The following is a 23,419-nucleotide window of genomic DNA, read 5'->3' as shown; positions in this document are numbered from 1 at the left end:
ACTAAGTGTCAAGTATCTGAGGTCGGATTTGAACTCGGGTACTCCTGAATCCAGGACCAGTGCTTTATCCACTGCATTTCTTATAGAACAAAATGAAAAGCATTTCTTATAGAACAATAGTATTTTATTGAATATATACCATAGCTCATTCAGCCATTTCCCGTTTGATGGGCACCTTGTCACTTTCCAATTCTCTGTCACCATGAAAAAAGCTGTTGAAACTGTTTTTGTATGTATAGGTCATTTTCCTCTTCCTTTGATCTCTTTAGGGTGTAGATCTGGTAGTCATGTTACTGTGTATGCACAATTTGTTAGCTTTGGGGACATAGTTTTAAATTGCTTTACAAAATGACTAGACCAAATCATACTAAATTTTCTTTTCTTTTCTTTTAATGTTCCTTTGAGGCTTCTTGTGGTCCCCCACCTCAGTACTGAGAGTAGGAGAAAAATGTCATCTTCAGTCCCCTGGAATCAAGATCTGCTATTACATCAACCTATAATCTGATCTTTTTGTGTTATCTTCCTTTGTGATATAGCCATTATGTATTTACTATTGTATTTTCACTCTGTTCATGAAATCTTCTTGTTTTTCTACATTTCTCCTAATTTCCTATTTCTTAAAGCACAATCATATTTCATTACATTTATATAACTTCATTAGTTTATTCCTCAATTTATGGATACCTCTTTATAACTATTTTTTTTTTACTACCACAAAAAGTATTTTTGTAGATATTTTGGCAAATATGACCTTTCCCTCTGTCTTTGACTTCCTTAGGGTCTATGTTTACTAACTATATCATGGTACAAAAGATATAAACAACTCACAGCTCTGCCATCAGTTTACTGGTTTATTTGTTTGTTTGGGAGTTTTTTTGGTGTGGCAATTCGGATTAAGTGATTTACCCAGGGTCACACAGCTAGTAAGTGTTAAGTGTCTGAGGCTAGATTTGAACTCAGGTCTTCCTGACTCCAGGGCCAATGCTCTATCCACTGTGCCATCTAGCTGCCCCTCATCAGTTTACTGTTTTTCCTGTCTTAGCATAACCCCTCTAACATTGAGTGTTTTTTCTTCTTTTTTGGTCATCTTTGCCAATTTGTTGGGTGTGAGATTAAATCTCAGTCATTTTAATTTGCTTTTTTTTTTTTTAAGTAATTTGGAGTATTTTTTCATGTAGTTGTTGATAGTTTGAATATCTTCTTTTGGGAACTGTTAGTTTCAACCCTTTAAGCATTAATCTAATGGGGAAAGACTCTTGGTCTTATATTCCCATACACGTTCTGCTACAAACAACATTCTGCCTCCACAAAGTAGACTGCAGTGAACCTTTCCCTCGAAACTGTCCCACTTGTGCCTTACTGACTGGAGCTTTGCCTGGGCAATACAAAGAAGCTGGTAGCACTCTTCTGTATACATGATTTGTCCCAAGTTGAATTGGAAAATGAAAGGCATAAAATTTTCAACAAATGGAACAAACCCTAAAAATAAACCTCTTTCCCCCATCAGGAACACCTCCTATATTGAAATTTGGGGAATTTTAAAAAAGATTTCTAGTGTTCCCCCCCCACCCCGCCCTCTCCTTTAAGGGTGCATTACTTTTTTGATAAGTGAAAAAATTGGGTATGTGTTTAATTTTCCCTCATTTTAAAATTCATTTCTGTACATTGCTTTCAGATGTGTCCAATTTCTTTTCAGCAGTAACCACCTACTGCTATATGCTATTAATTTTTGAAGGCATGTTTTTGATTTTTGCTTTCTTGGGATGTTAGCATATTTCAGAGAATTTTTTTTCAGGAAAATTTCAGTACATATTGCCCAAGTTGAAGGATCTCATGTCTGATGACACAGGGAAGCTAACAATCATTGTTTTGGTGAACAACTCACAGTTGCTTAGCTTGCTTAAAGAATTTAGGCTGAGGAATATTGGAGTAATGTTTTTCTTTACTTGTTAAAATATATTATATATGAAATATACATATCTTCATAGCCTCATATCTCTATAACTGACTCAGCAGACTAGTAATGAAAAAATGTTGGTAAACTGGTTTCCAGATGATTGCTTCTGTTATTTGAGATGGGATGGGGGAAGAATGGTACATATGGTAGGAAATAAACTCTCTTGACTAATGAATGCCATTCATAGCTCTGTCCTGGTGATCCCACTGGAACTGGCCCTAAAGATTTTATTAAAAGAGGAAAATGCCTATCAGAACAAACATTTTCATAATAAATTATTATTTTGTACTGGATCTATAATTTTTATCCCTACATAATCATCACTTGCTCTGAAACTTATAGTCTTAGATGATTTGCAGGGGGGCAATCAGAGGTTAAGTGCCTTGATTAGAGTCACAGAACCAGTATATATCAAAGGTGGGATTCTTAAGTTAGGTCTTAGTAACTCCGAGGCTGTCTCTATATTCATAGCTACTTCTTAAATTTATTCATAATAGTAAATGGATAATAATTATCCATTTCTAAAGAATTGATAAATAATTTGTGTTTTTTAAACATAAATATTATTGTACCATAAAATGATAAATACTAAGGATACAAAGAAATGTGGAATATGCAATTATTTCAAATTTTAAAAATCTGAATTGTAACAGTAATATATATATATATATATATATATATATATATATATATATATATATATATATATATATATATATATATACACTGACTATGATTATGTAAATGCCAATGGCTATAAAATTAAGAGATTATTTTGGAATAAGTGTGATGTAGAGACATAACTAACTAGACATAGAGACCTCCATTCAAATCCAGCCTCTGAAACTTGCTGTTTGACCATAGCCTAATCCTTAAGTCTCTCTGATCTGTTTATTCATCTGCAAAATGATGACAATAATACTTTGCTATTGATGCATCGACTTTGTTTTATTCTTCTAACTAGGGATCTATTTCTTCATATCACGTTCGGCGTTATGGGTTCAACTCTGCATGTAAAGTGATAGCCTTCACTGGAGACAATCCAGGTAAGAAGTACGTTATGTATTTTCAGAAATAGATGTTTGTGAATGAACACATCAATCCCATTAAAAAAAACCAAATTGGTAGGACTATTACAGAGTCACCACTTCTTAGAATAGTTTTTTCACACTTTTTCATCATTCTGTTGTAAGGTTATAAGCACTGCTGTCCTACTTCTACCGTTTTCCATAGATGCAGAGAATTAAGTCTTATAGGATGCAAGGATCTCTTCTAACCAAAGCTCTTGTACCATGCAGGAATTCCATATTTAGCATATTCAACGGGCTCATCCATTCCCCACTTACATATTTGTAGCAAACAGGTAATCATTTCCTCCTGTGGTAGCATTTTCCATTTTGACTTAGCACAGACTCATGAGTTTTTCCTATATTGAGCCAAAATCTGTCTCTTTATAGCTTCCATCTATTGGTCCTCTTTCCACCCTCTAGAGACATACAAAGTCTAATTTCTCTTCCTTATAAAGACCTTTCAAATATTCAGAGATAACATGTTTTCTCTTAATTGGGTTCCCGCCCCCCCCCCGCCCCCCCAGTCTAAATACATGTTGCCTTTGTTGATTTCTCTATGACATAGGTTCTGGTCTTCATCACTGTTTTTAAACTTCATGTAATAAAAGGAACCTTTATTTTTTTTAAACATAAATTCTGAATTTTTAAAAACCTTTCCCCAGGATCTCATACACTTTGTCTCTTTTTCTGGATTCTCCTTTTCTTCTGGACCTTTGACTATGGGCATCCTCTAGGACTTAGCTCCCTGATTTTCAAAGGGCAGGTGTTTAAGGTATAAGAATCTGCTTTCTTTCTGTGGCCCTTTGCCTAGAACCTTAAGCTCTGGGCTTACAAAAGAAACTTGGTTCAGTTCTGGAGGCATCTGAGAAATCACTGAATTTGACTAATGATCTTAGGGTTCCCTCCGAGAACAGCAGAGTATTGTCTTGATTTCTACAGATGTCAGTAAAAAGCTTCCAGTTCTGATGCAAGCATTCCACCAACAACATATTATAGATATAGGACAGCCTTTATTTGAACCCACAGAAAATACACAACATAAAGAATATACACTGGCCCATAAAGAGTTGTGATAATTTTCCTTTCCTCTCCTCTAAATCATACCTCTTTCTAGGGATGATGCACCTCTCCAGATATATAGTTCTTTACTTTGTCATTTGGTTTTCCCACCCCAGAAGGGAATCAACCTTGAGATGAAACCTTTCCTTTCTGTGAGTCTTTAATTTCCCATAGGAAACTATACAAGTCTTCAGAATTTTATAATATTACCCTAAGGTAATATTGAGCTATAATATTCAGAGTTCCCCCAAAAGGGTTTTGGTGTTTGATATTGTCAAAAAGTCAACCTTCTTTCCATCAGAGTGCCGCATTCCAAAGACTGGAGTAGGTTTGCTATCAAATACCTTATTGGTCCTTTGGCATTAGGGCCATATGCTTGCTGTCTTCTCTAGGCAAAACTGGGCCATTCAGCAATTCCTACTTCTTCTTAGGAGGTACTGTCCTGAAAGTCCTCCTGCTCTCTTTTGATAGAGTCTTATTTTCTCTTTTTTTTTTTTGTGGGGCAGTGAGGGTTAAGTGACTTGCCCAGGGTCACACAGCTAGTAAGTGTCAAGTGTCTGAGGCCGGATTTGAACTCAGGTCCTCCTGAATCCAGGGCCAGTGCTTCATCCACTGTGCCACCTAGCTGTTCCCCTGACCCTGCTCTCTTTTGGATCCTGAAACCTTCAGATTAATAGCTATAGAACTGGAAGGGACTCTAGAAGCCAGTAGGCCAACCCCTCATTTTACAGATGAAGAGACTGAAGCTCATGGAGGTTCAAAGATTTGCCATTACTCTTCTACCACAGTGCCAAAGCGGCTGCCATCTCTGAGGCCTTGGTACAATTCTCCCTTCTCTTGGGCCCACATCCTTCCCCCTTTCCATGGCTCTCATCTCTCAGGCTTCTTCCTGTATGGGTGCCAGAACTTAGGATCCAGGAATGATCTCCCCTCATCCACTAGTTATGGGGCAAGCTGAGGACCAAATGAAGTTTTGTTCATTTATAATTTTTTTGGTCCTTTGTAGGCTGCACGTCAGGTGTGCACATGGACACACACACACACACACACACACACACACACACACACACACACACACATTCTTCCTGACCAAACCACTTGTCTTGCTCTAACAAGAGACCAAGAGGGAATCATGTGACAAGGACATTTTAGGGGATACTTAACAATGATTGAATAGCCTGGGTAGTGTCTCAAGGATCAGAGCTCATACACCTGCTGAAGAGATTCAAGGTGAAGGCAGCAGAGGTATGTGTGTGTCGGGGGGGAGAGGTTTCACATCAACTCAACTGATTCTGATCAGCTCTAAGACATCTCAGGTCTGGGTCACTGAAGCCAAAAGAAAGGTTACTCTTGATCACGTAGAGAAGTCTTCAGGGTCTCAGGGCAAACCTCCTGGGAGATGGCACAGTGGCTAGAGCTGTTATTCCCAGAAAGGAAGGTAGCAGGGGTCAGTTCTAAAACAGCAGCAGCAGCAACAGAGCATAGCGCAGCCAAAGAGACAGACAGAGACAGAGCCCAGCTACAGCTGTAGACTAGATCGACAGACCAGTGCTGGATGCAATCAAAGGAGAAATTTGGAATTAGTATGTCAAGAGATGAATGCCACCTGGCCAGTAGCAGGCTGTGAGCTTGGAGACATTATCCCAGTTCTCAAAGAGCCTTATTCTTGACTGACCAAATTTTCCTCTATCCTTTACACTTGAACTTATAAAACCTTATGAAGGAGTGATAGTAAATAATCATTATAATAATGATGATAATAGCTAACATTAATCTACTGCTTTAAGATTTGCTAAGGACTCTAAATATATTTAATTGTATTTTCAAAATGACTTGAAGAGATAGGTGCTATTATTATCCCCATTTTACAGATGAGGAAACTGAGGCTGGAAGGTTAAGTGACTTGCCCAGAGTCATAGAGCTAGTAAGCCTCTGAAATAGGTTGTGAGTTCAGGTCTTCCTGAATTCCAAAGCAGGACTGTGCTGACTGCACCACCTAGAAGTGAAGCTATAGAGTGCTCTGATGTTATTCTCAGTGACAGTTGACCTTCAACCTGTATGTCTACACCCCATGCAGGGGCAAGGCCTCTGTGTATTGGGTGAGAAGCATTGCACTTATCTTTGGATTATGCCAATGTGAGTTTGATTTTCCCTGGAGAAGTTGTGGGTGTTAGCAATAAGGGAGACACCACGATTGTGGTATGTCCAGATGCTGTAAATACCTCTGTAATATCAGTGTTGATGGGGACCAAGTCAAGCCTGTTCAAAGTACAGGCAGAACACTGCATGTGGCCAGCTGGGGCTTAAACACCTCAAAGATCCCTGCTTTCTGCTGAGGAAGCTTATTGCTATTTCAGAACAGCAATGGCTCAGAAGCCAGGTTGTCTTTTACTTGATGAGCTAGAGAGATTCATGGTGAAAGAAAGCAACAAAACAATAGTGTACCTTTCACCTCAAAAGCGGATGTAGAAAAATTGGATTTTTGTGACTCTCTAGTACCTACAGAATAGAAAGATCATCTAAGGAATGAACTCACCATGGAGACTAATGTTCTTTGACTGCATAAATGGAGCATGTGGTATGCTTGTGAAACAATGAACAGAATCTACCTCAATAACTCCTGACATTTTTGACATTATTAGTGGAAAATTGCCCTTTTTTGAGATGGAAACCTAGAGTAATTACCTGAAGAAACTGTTAGTGGTACCCCAATGGAGCCAAGCTTTCTCTATGACTCCCGCGGGTATTATGGAAGGAGAGTAGAAAGATCTAGATATATGTAGGCTATCAGACTTTGAACAAGAAAATTAAGTTGAATCAGTGTCCCATGCCAGAAACTCAAGATGTCTTGGATGGTTGTTTATGAATCCAAATGGTTTTCATTGTTGAACCTTTTTATAGTGAGTACTTTCAGATACCTCTAAAGAAAGTCAAGAAGATGATGGCCTTCATCTGTTGGAGTTCTACCAGTTTGGAAATATACCCCAAGGAATTTCTTATGGGACTCATGGAGAATGTGTTTAATAATGTGAACTACTTGGAAGTGTTGGCATACATAGATGGTATCAGTATCTCAAAAGGCATTGGAAGAGCCTTAAAAGCTAATGGAATTAGCTTTTGGAAGATGCTCATCTGAAATTGCCAAGTTTTAGTTCTCTAGAGCCAAGATAGCAAATACGTAGCTCTGTGACCCACAAAACTCCTTAGCGTCACCCAAACCAGATTAAAATGTCATTAGGAAATATTTAACAAAATAAATACACAATAAAACATAGATAACATTACATTTTTTTTTAGAATAAGGTGGTAGTTTATTTAGGGCCAAGGGAGGGGAAGGGGGGAGGGAAGGGAAGCCATGAAAGAAATCCTTGGACTTCTCATGGGGAGATAGGCACATAGCACATGGCTCAGAGATACCAATCTCTGATAACATTACATTTTAAAACTAAGAGGCCTGCAGGGATCCTTAGGTACAGATTAGAGGCCCTCATTTCTCCTTGAGTTTGACACCATTGTTCTAGAACACATGAGGAACATAGTGTCTTCAGGGAAGGAATAAGCATTGACTCTAAAAAGATAGAAGCGCTTATCTCTCACTGATTGCTTGATAGCTTCTGAGAGTCCAAGACTTTTCTAAGATCTAGTGGTGACATCTGACAATTTGTTAAGAATTATGCCATCATCCCTGCATCTCTATATTCTGATCAATGTCAAAACATAAAGGCATAGTTTTGGTCTAAACCTTCTGGCACTATTTAGAAATGAAGGCTGGCTAGCCTGGGCCCCCTCCACAAAATGGAGGTCCCAGGGGGAGGAACTCGCTAATAGGAGAAGGAGGTTTGGCTTGCTGGAGGAATATTCCAGGGTAAGAAGGCCACAAAGATAGTTGGACATTCCAGGAGGAGACCCCAGACACTGAAGAAAGTTCTAGGATGAAACAGCAGTTAAAGGATGGTTTTGAAGTCTATTATCATGAGCACTGCTGGGAAGGAAATAAAACCTAAGGAATTTGTATTCTCCCCCCCCCCCCACAGGGCAATGAGGGTTAAGTGACTTGGCCAGGGTCCCACAGCTAGTAAGCGTCAAGTGTTTGAGGCCAGATTTGAAGAAGTTGTATTTTATTAAATAAGCCACTGAAGGTTTTTGAAGAACAGAGTACTTTAGGAATTTGTGTTAGCAAATTTTCTTTAGCAGCAGAGTGTGCAATGGATTAGACAATGGTGAGAGCTGAGGCAGAGGGACCAGCTAGGAGGCCTATTATAATAGAATGAGTGAAAAGTCCCAAGGGCTTGGACTTTGATAGGAGCTGTTGAGAGGAGGGGGTAGATGTGAGAAATGTTGTGATAGGCAGAATCAATATGACTTGGTAGGATCAACTGGTTCATGAGAGAAAAAGTCAAAATGACTTAAAGATTTCAAGCCTGGGTAATTTGAAGAATGGTGAAGAATCAGCCAAAATAAAGAGATGAAGAAGAGGAGATCTTCCTGACTCCTGGCCCAGTGCTCTATCCACCTAATTGACCCAGGTGTCCTTAGGGTATGTTGTTTGATCACATTGTAGTGACTTGGGGTCTGAAGGATACAGGAGGGCAGGTGGTAAGACCCTTCACCTTCCTGCCTGGATAATGATCCCACCCCCATACCTTTTCTTATGGGATGGAACCCACAGTCCTTACACTGACAGAGGCCCTACTTTGGGAGGAAGGTTGGAGAAGAGGGCAGACTGTGGCACCTATTTCCTTCTGTTCCCCCCAGCTCAGATCTGGGCTAGTGGGCTGGGATAGAAGAAGGGGCAATAAGGGACAGAACACATGTGGAAGAGTTAGCCTTGGCAAGGTAGAATATCACTTCATCCTCTGGAGGTAGGAAGTTCTAGACTCCATCGATCCATGGCTTTCCTACACATCTAAGCAAATCATTGAACCCCTTCAGCTCTTTTCTCATGAAATTTCATTTTGAATTGTGGGATTGTTCTGTTATTTTGTTAGTACCTTCTGCTGTGACAAATGAAGGGTCCAGAGTTAGTCACCTAATAGATTCCATTTGGTTTTTCAGTAAAAAGAGCACTTGGTTTCTAGTGTCAATGCAGGTATATAAGTGTCTCATTCAGCATAGGGATTCTCCCCAGCCTCTGCTCATTCATATAGGAGGAATTTGGGTTGGGTTCCAAGCAGTGGTCCTCAATCACTGCTACAATGGAATGACCCTCCCTTTACCATTGGTGAGAATTGTCCAGTTGTTGATGAGCCCTTGTTCCGCATACAGGAAGCACTTAATAAGTGTCTCTTGTATTTTTCTGTTGATTGTAATAATAATGTGGCAGGGTGCTTAGTTATTGATTAAACAAAGGCTTCTCTTTATCTTTTCAGCATCATTAGCTGGAATGAGACTGGAAGAAGGTGACATTGCAGTAAGTTTTATTTTTTTTATTTTTTTATTTTTTTAGTGAGGCAATTGGGGTTAAGTGACTTGCCCAGGGTCACACAGCTAGTAAGTGTTAAGTTTCTGAGGCCGGATTTGAACTCAGGTCCTCCTGACTCCAGGACCCGTGCTCTATCCACTGCGCCACCTAGCTGCCCCGTAAGTTTTATTTTTTAAAGGAACATCATTCAACCAGTGCCTGTTCATTCATAAAGGAACTCGTTTCATTTCTCAAAGCTGGGAGAATGTTCCCCAAGGGTTTCCCTCTGGATCCCATTCAGATCTAGAGGGTGAGGGGAGGGGCACCAGCACGCAGCATGCTGCCTTATTGTGTGAAGGAAGCAATGAAGTCCCAGAGAAAGAGGGAGGGAGGAAAGGAGAAAGGGAGAGAGGAATGAATGGGGGAAGAGAGACAGGCAGGCAGGGAGGGAGGGTACAGGAGAGACAAAGAGAGACAGAGAGAAAGAAGGAGGGAGGAATGAAGGGAGGGGGAGAGGCAAGGAGGGAGGGGAAGAGAGACAGATACAGAGGGATAGAGACAGAGAGAGAAACAGAGACAAAGAGAAAGAGAGAGAGAGAGAGAGAGAGAGAGAGAGAGAGAGAGAGAGAGAGAGAGAGAGAGAGAGATTGGCCTGAGGTAGTGTAACCATCCAGTGAAAAACAAGGCCCTATTAATTAAGGAAGCTGTTTTCCTTTGCTAAATGAATAACCTACAGAATTTCTGCCAATGTGCCTTCCTAGCCTGCACCTTCTACCTTTTCGTAGCTGTTCAGTGTGAGTCATAGGATGTCGGAATCCCAGAACCCTGGAACCTTAGAATCTCCAAGTACAAAGGGACCCTGGAGGCCATGGACTACCTCCCATCTAATCCTAAAGCAAGAATTCTTAATATTTTTGTATCCTGGACCCCATCTGGTGCAGCCTATGGGCCCCTTCTCAGAATAATGTTTTTAAATTCAAGAAATAAAATGCCTCAGATTACAAGGGAAACCCCAAATGGTGAAATACAGACATAAAAATGTGTATTGAAAAAACATTCATATACTCCTGGTAAAGAACTCCAACTCTATAGCACTGGAGGGCCCTGCAGTCTCTGTTTGGACAGGCAACATCCTATAGTGGAAAGGGCACTCATTCTGATGTCAGAGGACCTGGGAGCAAGCCCTAGCTCTGCTTCCTATCTAGGTGACCTTGGGCAAGTCACTTAACCTAATTACCTCACGTAAAATGAGGTGGTTGGACTATACGGCCCCTTTCAGTTTTAAGTCAATGCTCTTGTGATATTTGGGGTGAATTTGCAGCTCTAACCATTCATGAGTTTATGTATTTGTGTGTATATGAAGCTTTCAGAGGCTAAGAAAAGAGAAAAGGGGAGCAATAAGGCAGCAATTCATATGGTGAGAAGCTGGGATCACGTTTCTTCTCTATCTCACTGACTTAGAATGACTTAAGTTGCTGTTTTAAAACAGAAGTAATTTTTCATCGTGGTCTTAATTTCCTTCCACACACTTTTCGTGGTAAAAGTTTTCTGTTGCTTAGGTGCGCTTTGTTATTACTCAGGTCAGCCTTGGCACTAGTGATACGCTGTTTCTCTGGATCAAGGAACCAACCCCTGCTTTAGAAGGTCACATCTTCTGTAACCCTGTTGATTCTCAAGAGTACATGGCCCTTTTGTGGTAGGTTGTTTATATTTTATAGTCTGAAAACAGTGGACTCACTTTTGTTACTGTGTTAAAACCTATTACATAAAATCTTTAAGATTAGGTTTGATTAAATGAGTGCTTCTAAGAATGCTTCCAGCCTGCACAGACCCTGTAGTCTTATCTGAAGATGCAACAGATACAGACATATATAACTATGCTAAAAAAATGATACAATACGTAAGATAGGTCCAGAATGTTCATTCATTTATATAGTTTTTTTATGTACCTCATAACTTCTTTTTTTGTTTTGTTTTTGTTTTTGTTTTTGCAGAGCAATGAGGGTTAAGTGATTTGCCCAGGGTCACACAGCTAGTTAAGTGTCTGAGGCTGGATTTGAACTCAGGTCCTCCTGAATCCAAGGCTAGTGCTTTATCCACTGCACCACCTAGCTGCCCCTATCTCATAACTTCTAAGGAATGTCAGCTTTTTGAGGACAAGAATATGTCTTATTAACCTTATGTACTTTTTTTTTTGGTGGGGCAATGAGGGTTAAGTGACTTGCCCAGGGTCACACAGCTAGTTAAGTGTCAAGTGTCTGAGGCTGGATTTGAACTCAGGTCCTCCTGAATCCAGGGCTAGTGCTTTATTCACTGCGCCACCTAGCTGCCCCCAACCTTATGTACTTTTGTTTGTTTGTTTATTTTTTGTGTTTTGTTTTGTTTTTTATTTTATTTTGGTGAGGCAATTGGGGTTAAGTGACTTGCCCAGGGCCACACAGCTAGTAAGTGTTAAGTGTCTGAGGCCAGATTTGAACTCAGGTACTACTGACTCCAGGGCTGGTGCTCTATCCACTGCACCACCTAGCTGCCCCAACCTTATGTACTTTTAAAAATAGCTTATTTTTCCCCAATTACATGAAAAAAATTTCAACTTTTTTAAAATTTTGAGTTTCAAATTCCCTTTTTTTCCTTCTTTCTCCCCCTTCTCTGGGATGGTAAGCAATTTGATATAGGTCATACATGTTAACCTTGTGTATTAGCCCAGTGTCTAATATGGTTCTTTGCATATGTATATATTTATATATGTATATGTGTGTATATATATATATATATAGAGAGAGAGAGAGAGAGAGAGAGAGTGAGTGAGTAGAGGACAAATATATTTTGAATGATTGACTAAATAACTAATAATACTCTTGCAGTCCAAAGGCCAGAAGCTCTGAGTTTATGGGACCAGGTTCACTTGTCAGGAAGGTCTCATAAATCACTTTCTTTGGTTTATTCCCCGACACCAATGTAGTCAAGCCCAGCTAGTTGATGCCAAGATGAAACGTGTGAGATCATAGCTAAAATGGCATTTACTGAATAGGATAGCAAAGTAAAAACAAAAACAACAACAACAAAAACCCTTTGAATTAAGCAGCAACATTCTTGCCACCCATACCAAATGGGGTTTTGTCATTAAGTCATTTCAGTCATGTCCCACTCTTGATAACCCCATTTGGGGTCTACTTGGGTTAAACCACTGGATGGGCAAGGGATACTTTAGGACATTGCAGGATGGATGAAAGAAAGGAAACATGGAGGAATAGAGGCAGGAATAAAGGTATTAAGGGACAACCTCACAGGAAGATTTGTTCTCCTTTTCTCTAGAGTCAGCTGGAGGGTCCAGATGAAATGCCACAAATATGAATCACAGAATTTAGGGCTGGAAGGGACCTTAGGAGTCATTTTGTCTAATCCTCTTGTTTCATACATGAGGAAACTGAGTTCCAGAGAAGTGATGCCTTGTGACGACAAGTGGTATAGTGAATAGAACACTTGATTTGAAGTCAGGAAGACTTGAGTTTAAATCCTGCCTCAGACACTTACTAACTCTGTGATCCTGGATAAATCATTTAACCTCTCAGCCTCAGGTTCCTCTTTCTATAAAATGGAGATAATAATAACATTGACCTCCCAGGGTACTTATGAGGATCAGATTAGGTAATATTTGTAAAGTAATTTGTAAATCTTAAAGCACTGTATAAAAGCTAGCGATTGTTGTTGCTGTTTGAAGTCATTCAGTGAGTCAGTTGCAGAACTGAGACTACAATTCTGCTCTCCTTGGGTTAAGTCACTTCATTCTTCTCAGTATGATCTCTAGGGTCCCTTTCAGCTCCAAATTGTATGTTCTCATGATCCTGTCTCCAGGGTTCATATAGTTGTGCCTTAATATAGCGATATCTGGATTTCCATGTGGCAGAAATGCATGCAATTTATACTCCACCTCAGTAGCAAACAGATGTTCAATAAATGCTTCTTTGCCTCATTGCTTGATACTAGTCTAGAGAAAATTGGGCTTTACTGGGTTTGGGTGCTTGGAAGAAGAGCATCTGAATGTGGGGCTTTTTAAGAAGTTGGTTCTAGGTATTTATATCAATTTTGACCAACTCTTTTGGGGAAATTAACCTTTAAATATAACAGTTTTCATTTCTTCTTTCTCTAGTTTTAAGAATGGGTCTCTGATGAGAGAGAAGGTCCGAGACGAATCTGCTTCAGGTTCCTGGGATGAGTTCTCCATAGCTCTACGATCCACTGAAATTGGAAATTGTGGAAATCTGGGTATGTGCTTTGGGGGAAGGCAGAACACCTGGGACGATTGGGGGGGGGGGGCGGGGGCGGGGCGGCTGAGGTTTCTGGATCCAAGAAGTTCATGTAGAATGTGGAAGACTCAAGGACCCCGTGGGACAAGATGAAGGAGACCCAGTGTGTAATGCCTGGGTATTTTTTCATCTAAGGTTCTTCTTGGCAGTATAATGCAGTGAAGGGTTTTTTCAGTGTGATGAGAACAGAGTAGAGATAATGAGCTTTCCTTACTGTCCTTTTCTCTCTGCATTGGGTGAAAGAATTTATTAACTAGGTATCTTAATTACCAACGGGAAACTCTCCTTCTATACTAGGTCAGATTTTTTGGATGGCTGCTAGCTCAGTAGGAGTTAGCTGTGAGATTTACAGCTGAAAAAAACAAATGCAATCATAGAAGCAATAGTTCTGTAGAGCCCTACTCTATTCAGACCACACCTGGGGTACTTTGTTTCTAGATGTCACATTTTAGGCAGGACACTGATCAGTTGGAGAACATACAGAGGAAGACAACTGGGATTCTGAAGGAAGTGGACACCTTGGCACATGGGGTTATATTGAGAGATGTGAGAAGTTTAGCCTGGGGAAGAGAAGGCAGGGAAACATGGTTGCTCTCCATGAGCCAAAGATGACTGAGTGACAAAAGGATTCTGCTTTGCCCTAGAGGAAAGAACTAGGAACAATGGGTGCAGAGAGGCAGATTTCATCTCAATGGATGGGAAAACTACCTGACGATGAAAGCTGTCACAGAGTAAAGTGGACAGCAAAAGTAGAGGTTTCGTTGACATCAGAAGTCTTAAGCAAAACATAGATGATCAGTAAAGGGAACTATGATAGAGAATTTTTAATCAGGTATCTGATTGGCTAGCAGGACTCTGAGATGTCATTCAGCTCTGGGATTTTTGCATTCTATCAATCTACCATGCATTTATTAAGTGCCTTCTTTATTCCTGGCACTGTGGTAGGCACTTGGGCTATAAAAGACAAAAAACCTAAATTGTTACTGTTGCTCCAAGTAAAGTTTTTGAAGGGAGACTATTATATGTGATTCTGTCTTAAAATATACATGTGATGTGAAAGTCATTCTATTAATGGGAAGTTTCTGCCTTATTTCACTTAAGAGGGATGCTTCATTTCATATTTGATTTTCCATCAAGCAGTTGTGTAAGGAATCCGATCTATATAATTTGTAAAATATCTCTTGGAAATTTTATCATTCCTCTCAAAAATTCTGGTTTCTGAGCATGTCAATAGTCAATTCAATTTAGAAAATATTTACTTAGCACTGCTGAAGTGTAAGATCCATTTTTATATGGGAACAGAAGCCAGATTACAAGGGATTGAGTAGTGAGTGACTGATGAAAAAGTGGATGCCTCACTGAAGGCAGACTATATTTTTTTCCTAGAATTTTGTTGAGGAGGCAACATGGAATAGGAAGGCTGCTGGATTTAAAGTCCAAGGACCTGGGATCAAATCTTGGCTCTGCCATTCATTCATTCATTCATTTGTTTATTTTATCTATCTATCTGTTTATTCACTTACTTTCTCTGCCACTTATTCATTTATCTATTTATCTATTCATTCATTCACTCACTCACTTTTTTCTTTTTTTTTCTTTTTTTTGGTGGGGCAATGAGGGTAAAATGATTTGCCCAGGGTCCCACAACTAGTAAGTGTCATGTGTCTGAAGCTGGATTTGAACTCAGGTCCTCCTGAATCCAGGGCTGGTGCTTTATCTACTGCGCCACCTAGCTGCCCTTCTGCCATGTATTTTCTGTATGACCATGAGCAAACCATATAACCTTTCTGGGCCTGTTTTTTCATCTGTAAAATAAGGTTGTTGGATGAGATGATCGCTAATATCCCTTACAGCCCTAAATATATCTCCTTTGATAGCTTAAAGGATACACACAAACACACTCATTTGGAACAATTTTTTTAAAACATTCTTTTTTTAGAATAGGAGAAACCAAAATATGTTTGTGGATGTTAGGGATGGAGTCAATGGGGAGATATTAAAAATAGAAGAAAAATAAAGAATGGAAGACCAATGGAGTAAAGTCTTTGAGGCAGCATAAAGGAAAGATAACCTGGGCAAGGATGAGAGCAGAGCCATTTCTTTTGTGTATGTGTGTGGCAATGGGGGTTAAGTGACTTGCCCCGGGTCACACAGCTAGCAAATGTCAAGTGTCTGAGACTGGATTTGACCTCAGGTCCTCCTGTATCCAGCGCTGGTGCTTTATCCACTGCGCCACCTAGCTGCCCCTGCCATTTCTTTTTTCAGACAGGAGGGAAGGAGGAGAGGAGTGGGGTGAAGAAAGAAATATTGGAAGGGAGAGAACAGAATTTGAGTGAGGAAGCTCAGGTTAGATGACCTGGATCCTCTGAGAATAACAAAAAGTGAAGCTATTTGCTGAGGGGGATCCCTGAGGTAGGGAGAATAAGGGTAGCAGAGGTTTGAGGAGGGAGAAAGATGGAGGAACTAGGGAATCAATTGGCTTTGAATAAAAGGGGAGTTCTATTGCTGACTGCATTTATCTATTAGTTCTGCAATATGGGAGATCTCCTGGGTTGAGTCATGATCATTCTACCTAGTCTAGTCTATTATACTCAGATATAAAGTCAAACATTACCTCCATAACATAATACATTCAGAAAATTAAAAGTCATCTCAGGTTAATTCAGACAATTTGTTGTGTTTTCAATCCCAGTGATGGTTTGATGGGTCTGGGATTTCATTAGTGTGAGTATTGCCTCAACCAGTGTAAATCACAACCTCTCCTCATCCCGTGTAATTCTTTCCCGTATTTCCCCATAAGTTTTCCATAGAAGGTCTCATTTAATAAGTAAAAGCATTCTTTTTGTTTTATGTTTAAATCTTTGGTGTATATATCAAACTTTTTTAAACCTATATCCTCAATGTAGTTTGATTGAATCATTCATTCAGTAAACATATGTTCAGCATTTACTTTGTAAAGTACTACATTAGGTATTAAGAGGAATTTTTTAAAAAACCCCAACAGATGAAAACCCAGAATTGGAAGGGAAGACAGAGTCAGTCTGGTATAACCCATACCTGATTAGGAATTGCATCCACAAAATCCTCAACAAGTGGTTTTCCACCTTAGCCTGAAGGCTGCCGATGAGAGGGAAGTGGAGGCAGCCTCCTCCACTTTTGGATGGCTCCAATGGTTATAAAGTATTTTCCTTACATCAAAGTGTATCTTCCTATTTGGAACTTCTTTTTTTTTTTTCCTCTTTGGAACTTCTACTCATTACTTAGTTCTAGTCTTTGAGTCCCAAAAGAACAAACTGAATTTTTCTTCCATATGTCAACTCCTTGGACACTTGAAGATGGCATTCATATCACCTTTAAGTTCTCTCTCCTACTGGCTAGCCACCCTTCTCCCCCAGGTACCTTTAACCAGTCTACTCATAGAATGATCTTGAGGCTTTTCACCATCTTGGTTGTTTTCTTTCTATGTTCCTCAGCTTAATGATGTCAATCAATCAGTTAGTAAGCCTTTTCAAAGTGCCTACTGTGTGTCAGACACTGGGCGTAGAAAGTAAAAAAATTGAAAAAGCCCCTGATCTTGAGAAACTTTCATTCCATCGTGGGAGACAATACGTATACATATAAAAATATGCAAAGCAAATACAAGGAAATTTGGGGGGCGAGGCCCAACATCTGGAGGAGCAGGAGAGGTTTCATAGGCAGAGATGTGGCACTTGACCTGAGGCTTGAAGGGAATGAGGGACCGTGTGAGGTGGAGGGGATGAGGAAACGTGCTGTAAGCATGGGCCTGTACAAAGGTGTAGAGATAGGAGATGGAATTCTGTATATGGGGAACAGAGAGAAGGGCAATTTGGCTAGATTGTGGAATGTGTGAAGGAGAATAAATGAACTATAATGATATCCTTCATAAAATGGGGTCTGACCAGGGTTGAGAGTAGCAGAATTGTTATTCCATTAGGCTGAAACACTGGGCCTCTCAATGTAGCCAGTGACTGAATCAGCAGTTTTGACCTCCACGTTGCAGTGTTCATTCATGCTTTGTGTGAAGTTTACTAAAATTCCCAGATCATTTTCAGAAGAATTGCTATCTGGCCATTCTTCTCCCTTCTTATGTCCATAAAGCTGGTCTTATATCCATAAAGACTTAACCTTTTTAACTATGTTGTTCTACCCTATTTGATCTGGCCAAACATTCTAGCCTATTGGGCTTTTCTTGGATTCTTATGCCATCCAGTATGTCAGCTGTCCCTAGTTTTTTGTCATCTGAAAATTTAATTAGCATGTCATCTATGTCTTTGATCCAAGTCACTGATAAAAATATTAAGCAGTCCAGATTCAAGGACAAATGTCTGGAACACTTGCTTCAAGACCTCTCTCTATTAGACTGTAAGCTCCTTGAAGGCAGGGACTATCTTTTTCTTATTTGTATCCCCAGCTCTTAGCATAGTGACTGGCACATAGTAGGCACTTGATAAATATTTATTGGATTGAATTGTTGAATTGGCAAACACATTACTGACTTCTCTTTGGGTCTCCAGTTTCATAGGCATCTAACTGTACTATAAGCCAGCCCAAACCTCTTCATCTTGTCCATAAAGATAACACAAGAGATCTTGTCAAATGATGAAATCTAGCCAAACTATATATATCATTTGAGGAATCCTATCAAAAAAAAGGAAATGGCAGCTTCTCCAGCATTATCTGTTCTTGAGGAAGCCATGCTAGCTCTTTGTGAAAACCACTTTTTTTTTTCTAGATGTTTACTAATCAAGCATTCCTCAGGGTGGGGTGGGGGGTGTTGGGAGGATTTCATGACATGAGACATGAGACATGTACACAAATAACTACAATACAAGGTAAAATGTGAAACTTTAGTCAGAGCGGTAAAACAAGGGAGGAATCTCAGAAAAGGGAGAGATTACTTCAGATTGGGGTCAGGGTGGATTAAGGAAGGCTTCTTAGAAGACAGTTGGTAGCATTTGAATTGGGGCTAATGGGGGCTTAGGAACAATCCAGGTGGAGCTGGCATGGGTAGGATGGAAAACAGAGGGAACAAAGGAATGCACACAACATGTTCAGAGGACCATAAGCAGACAATTTTGGCCGGATAGTTATTAAATATGAAAATATGAAAAAATAGCAATATATATTTCATCATTCGTGTAGCTGGTTTATTGTCAGAACTTTGCCTGCCTTATAACTTGAGCAGTTTCTCTAAAACAGTCTGTTTCTACTCACATTTACTTTCTGGGTTTCCACGACAGGCAGATGTGAAAATATTGTTGGTAAACATTCACAATGTTCCGTTCTGTGACTGAAGGATTAGAGAAGAAAATAGTCCTTTCACTTTGGGGACCTGCAGTCTTCTGGACTTCATGATCCCTCTGGGGCATGGGAGAAATGGGGAAAATGGCTGTTCCTTTAGTGTGGGCTACACACACTGGTGAATAACCACTTCTGGCATGGACATGGGATGGGATGTTTGACGTCTCCAGATGTGTGCAGAACGTGCTTCCATCATAGTGTGTCTGGAAGATGGTGAACTCATGTGTTCAGAGCTGTCTAATGTTTTACCTACGTGCCATTTATCCTTGATGTTTTGTGATTCTTGTTCCTGACAGAAATTCAGAGTAAAGATATAGGTGCTCTTTGACAGTGTTGGTACCTAAAGAGTTATTATTGCTTGATTGGGTCTGTAGCCAGGGTTTTTAACCTGGGTTCTATAAATTTTTTTGTTTTAATATTTTTATAACTGTATAATTGGTTCATTTGACTTCTTCCTTTTAACCTTTCCCTTTTTCTTTTATGCATTTAAAATCATGATTCTGAGAAAGGATTCTTAGGCATTATCAGGTTGGCATGAAAATCTATGACCCCAAAACAGTTAAGAACTATTGGTCTCTGGATTCCCCCCCGCCCCTCCCAAGATCTCTAGATGATCTAGTTTGAGTCTGATTTTAAAGACTCCTGGTACTCCTTACTTTTTCAATTGAATCAGAGCATTTAGGGATCTGGAACCAAACCCTGGGGGGTTCTGTTAAGTCTTTCTGAATGTCTCATATGTTCCCACAGCCTGATGGGCAGCCAGGTAAAGAGGAGATTTGGGGGACCAGGACTGTACCAGCTGGGTTTGTTGTTGTTCAGTTGTATCTAACTCTTTGTGACCCAATTTGGGGTTTTCTTGGCAAACCACTGGAGTGGTTTATCATTTCCTTTACCAGCTGATTTTTATAGACGTGGAAACTGAGGGGAAAAAGGGTGAAGTGACTTGCCCAGGATCACAGAGCTACTAAGTTCCTGAGGCCAAATTTGAATTCATAAAGATGAATCTTCCTGATTTCCAGCCCAGAGTGCTCTATCCACTGAACCTCCAAGCTGCCTACCAGCTGGATAGGGGAAGGGAAAGCCAGCACCTGCAATAGAAAGATGAAAGCTTTGGGGAATTAGGCTGCGCCAGGCAAACAATCAATTTCCTATAATTCCTTGCATTTTGGTTTCCTAATCTGGTACAGACTCTCTGGTCCTGAATCCTTGCAACAGGTTGTCTGCCTTGTTTTAGCCCATCACATCTTGGTGCTCCCCAGTATGCTTGGACCAATCCATCTTTGGATTTTTCCATTTACCCTTGATGTTTTCCTGAGTAAGACCTGTCCTTCTTAACCCCAGATGGAGATTACCCCCCCCCCACCTTGAGGTCTGACTAATTATGGGCACATGTTGGCCCAACCTCAGCTAGACTAGACAGTGTTGTCTGACTTCCCAACCTGAAGGCTTTATTCTGTAATGACAAGATTGTCATGATAAAGCAGGACCCCCAGAAAGGGGTGTTAGGGAACCAGAAAACAGCCATAATGTTTGCCTCAGACTATTAAGGAACCCAAGTCACTCCAAAGAATATTTAAATGTCTGAAGACTCAAAAGTCCTGCCTTAGGCATCATTTAAAGGCAGTGATACTAGCCCTAAATAGTACCTGAAATGTCCCATACTTTTCTTTCTATGTGTGCATGCATATGTTCATGCACATATGTATGTACATGTGTATTAGTGAACACATGGGCATAAGTGTGTGAAGAGAAGATGCCCAAATTCCTGAGCCAGCAAAAGTTTTTTACTTTCTATCACCAAACATGTTCCATTGGCCAAGCCAAAGTGACTTCACTGTGTCTTGTCTAGCAGAGCCAACTATATGTGGAGCAACCCCCTCCCTCACTAACCATACCCCACCCCCCATCACTGGACAATGTGAAGGGATTTTCCAGTAGGTCAAGAAGACTTTAGACACCTTCCCTGGAGTCAAGATTTCCAATCACTACACTGGCCAGTTCAACCATGACCCCTCAGAGAGTCTAGGCTTAATTCCCAAGGGTATATTGAGTCCTTCTGGAGATACCAAAAAGAATGCCCACGTATTAACACATCTCAGTGGTCAGATGCCAGGTTATTGAGAAAGAAAGGAGAAGCCTGGTCCCCAAAGGTGTGATAGTTTGGAACCTTTTGGAACAACACAGGAAAGAAGGTGTGGGCTTCATTTTCCTGCTCCATTCCAGTTTGCCATTTTTCTAGGATGATATGGAAATTGCTCTGTTGGTTTTTTGACTATACAAAAACTAACCTTTTCTTGGCCCTGTTTTAGGTTTTTATTTTGATGTGATGGAAATTACTCCAGAGACCACTGGGCGTTACAGGTTCAATGCAAACAATCAGAAGGTACAGACCAGTGTTTGTAATTTCCCTAATATCACTTACCCTAAATCATTCTTAATAATATTATGTGCTTGATTTTGATTGAATTATCTATTAAGCTCTGCTGCTTCAACAGACTTCCAGGCCTCTGCATTTTCTGTAATTTTCAGGACTTTTTTTTTCCTAAGCAAAGATGCTGTATAATCAGATATAATGTAGTATGTTTAAATATCAACCCTATAGATGTTGACAGATAGATAATAGATGAATAGATAGGAGATAGATGATACATACAGATAGAGGCTAGATATAAATAGGTAGTAGATAGATGATAGATTATAGATCGAGATAGAGGATAGATATAGATAGATGATATAGCTAGATTTTATATAGTTATAGATAGATTATAGATATAGATGGAATAGACAGATGATAAAGAGAATAGATTGATGATTGACATAGATAAAAGATACATGATAGAGATAGAGAATAGATAGATACATGATAGATGATAGATAGAGATAGAGGATAGATGATAGATATAGATAAATAGGTAGAGGATAGATGGATGGGGGGGTGGATGGATAATTTTTTTTTTTTTTGCGGGGCAATGGGGGTTAAGTGACTTGCCCAGGGTCACACAGCTAGTAAATGTCAAGTGTCTGAGGCCGGATTTGAACTCAGGTCCTCCTGAATCCAGAGCTGGTGCTTTATCCACTGGGCCACCTAGCTTCCCCGGATGGATGGATAAGTAGAGAGATAGGTAGATAGATGGATGGATGGGTGGGTGGGTAGATAATATAGATAGATATCACATTTATTAAGCCCTTAGTAGTTGCTAGACACTGTAAGTCACTGGGCATGCATATGAGCAAGAAAACAATCCCTACTTTCAAGGAGCTCCCTCCCATATAATGGGGGAAGACAACACTTAAAAGAATGCTGGAAAGGTGGGGAGACCCACAAGGTGGCATACTGAGGAGACAATGGCATGAAGGCTTAGGCCATGCTAAAAGTAAGACAAAAGCTCACATATCAGGGCTGGAGGGACCGAGGAGCTGAGTCCAGTGTTTCAGTGTAGAGCAGAGGAGGAAGATGGGCTGACACCAGACAGCATGGAAAGGAGACAGTAGGGAATACTGTCTTAACTTGAATTATGAAGCATTGTTCAATTTTCTCTGAATTGATTTGGGGCTTAGCACAATGCTAGGCACTTAATAAGTGGTCAGAAATACTTCCTGAATTAAATTAAGCAAGTCAAAGATGACTTACCTTTCATGGTTAAAGATGAAAAATCTATCTAAGGGCTGCATAACCAGAAAAAGAGGCAGCCTTTTTTTCAGTCTTAATAGTATTTTTTTCCAGTTACATGTAAAGATAATTTTCAACATTTGTTTTTATAAGATTTTGAGTTCCAAAATTTTCCCTCCCTCCCTTTCCTCCTTCCTCCTCAAGACAGAATATATGTACAATCACATTAAACATATTTCCACATTAGCCATGTTGTCAAAGAAGAATCAGAACAAAATGGAAAAACCTCAAAAAAAGAAAAAAAAAACAACAACAAAAAGTAGAAATAGTATGATTCAGTTGAGGCAGCCTTTTTGTACAGTGAGAATGAGAGCTAAAAGAAGATGCACAGCCAAAATGCTTGCATCGGTACCCACAACATTCTCCAAGAGAGTTCTAGAGGAAGGCTGAAGGATGTTGGGTGGGGTCATTTGTGGAAAATTCATGGGAAGATATAGATAGGCAAGATGCAGATGGATTGTAGTCTCCACTAATGAGGGAAGCACATTTTAAATCAGAGATCACAATATCATTGATGTAAAAAGCTATGAAAAAGACAGTGCGTTGTATGGGGGGACTTGACAGATGTTTGTTTATGTACCAAATAAATACTTAGGAAATGTCAGCACAGAATATTTATGTAATACATGTAAT

At 39.9% G+C, this 23,419-nt stretch overlaps 1 protein-coding gene across 1 annotated transcript in view; it reads left to right on the top strand.

Annotated features, from left to right (window-relative positions):
• Window positions 1-23,419, top strand: part of XYLB (xylulokinase) — a 233,601-nt gene that overhangs the window by 93,498 nt on the left and 116,684 nt on the right. Inside the window, exons 10-14 of the mRNA XM_043978067.1 lie at window positions 2,922-3,003; window positions 9,456-9,496; window positions 11,068-11,183; window positions 13,638-13,753; window positions 21,426-21,499. Coding sequence (XP_043834002.1) covers window positions 2,922-3,003; window positions 9,456-9,496; window positions 11,068-11,183; window positions 13,638-13,753; window positions 21,426-21,499 — 429 coding nt within the window. The remainder of the gene's footprint in view (window positions 1-2,921; window positions 3,004-9,455; window positions 9,497-11,067; window positions 11,184-13,637; window positions 13,754-21,425; window positions 21,500-23,419) is intronic.

This window comes from Dromiciops gliroides, chromosome 1, assembly GCF_019393635.1.
Source record: "Dromiciops gliroides isolate mDroGli1 chromosome 1, mDroGli1.pri, whole genome shotgun sequence".
Classification (NCBI taxonomy): domain Eukaryota; kingdom Metazoa; phylum Chordata; class Mammalia; order Microbiotheria; family Microbiotheriidae; genus Dromiciops; species Dromiciops gliroides.
This window is presented reverse-complemented; position numbering and strand designations above follow the sequence as displayed.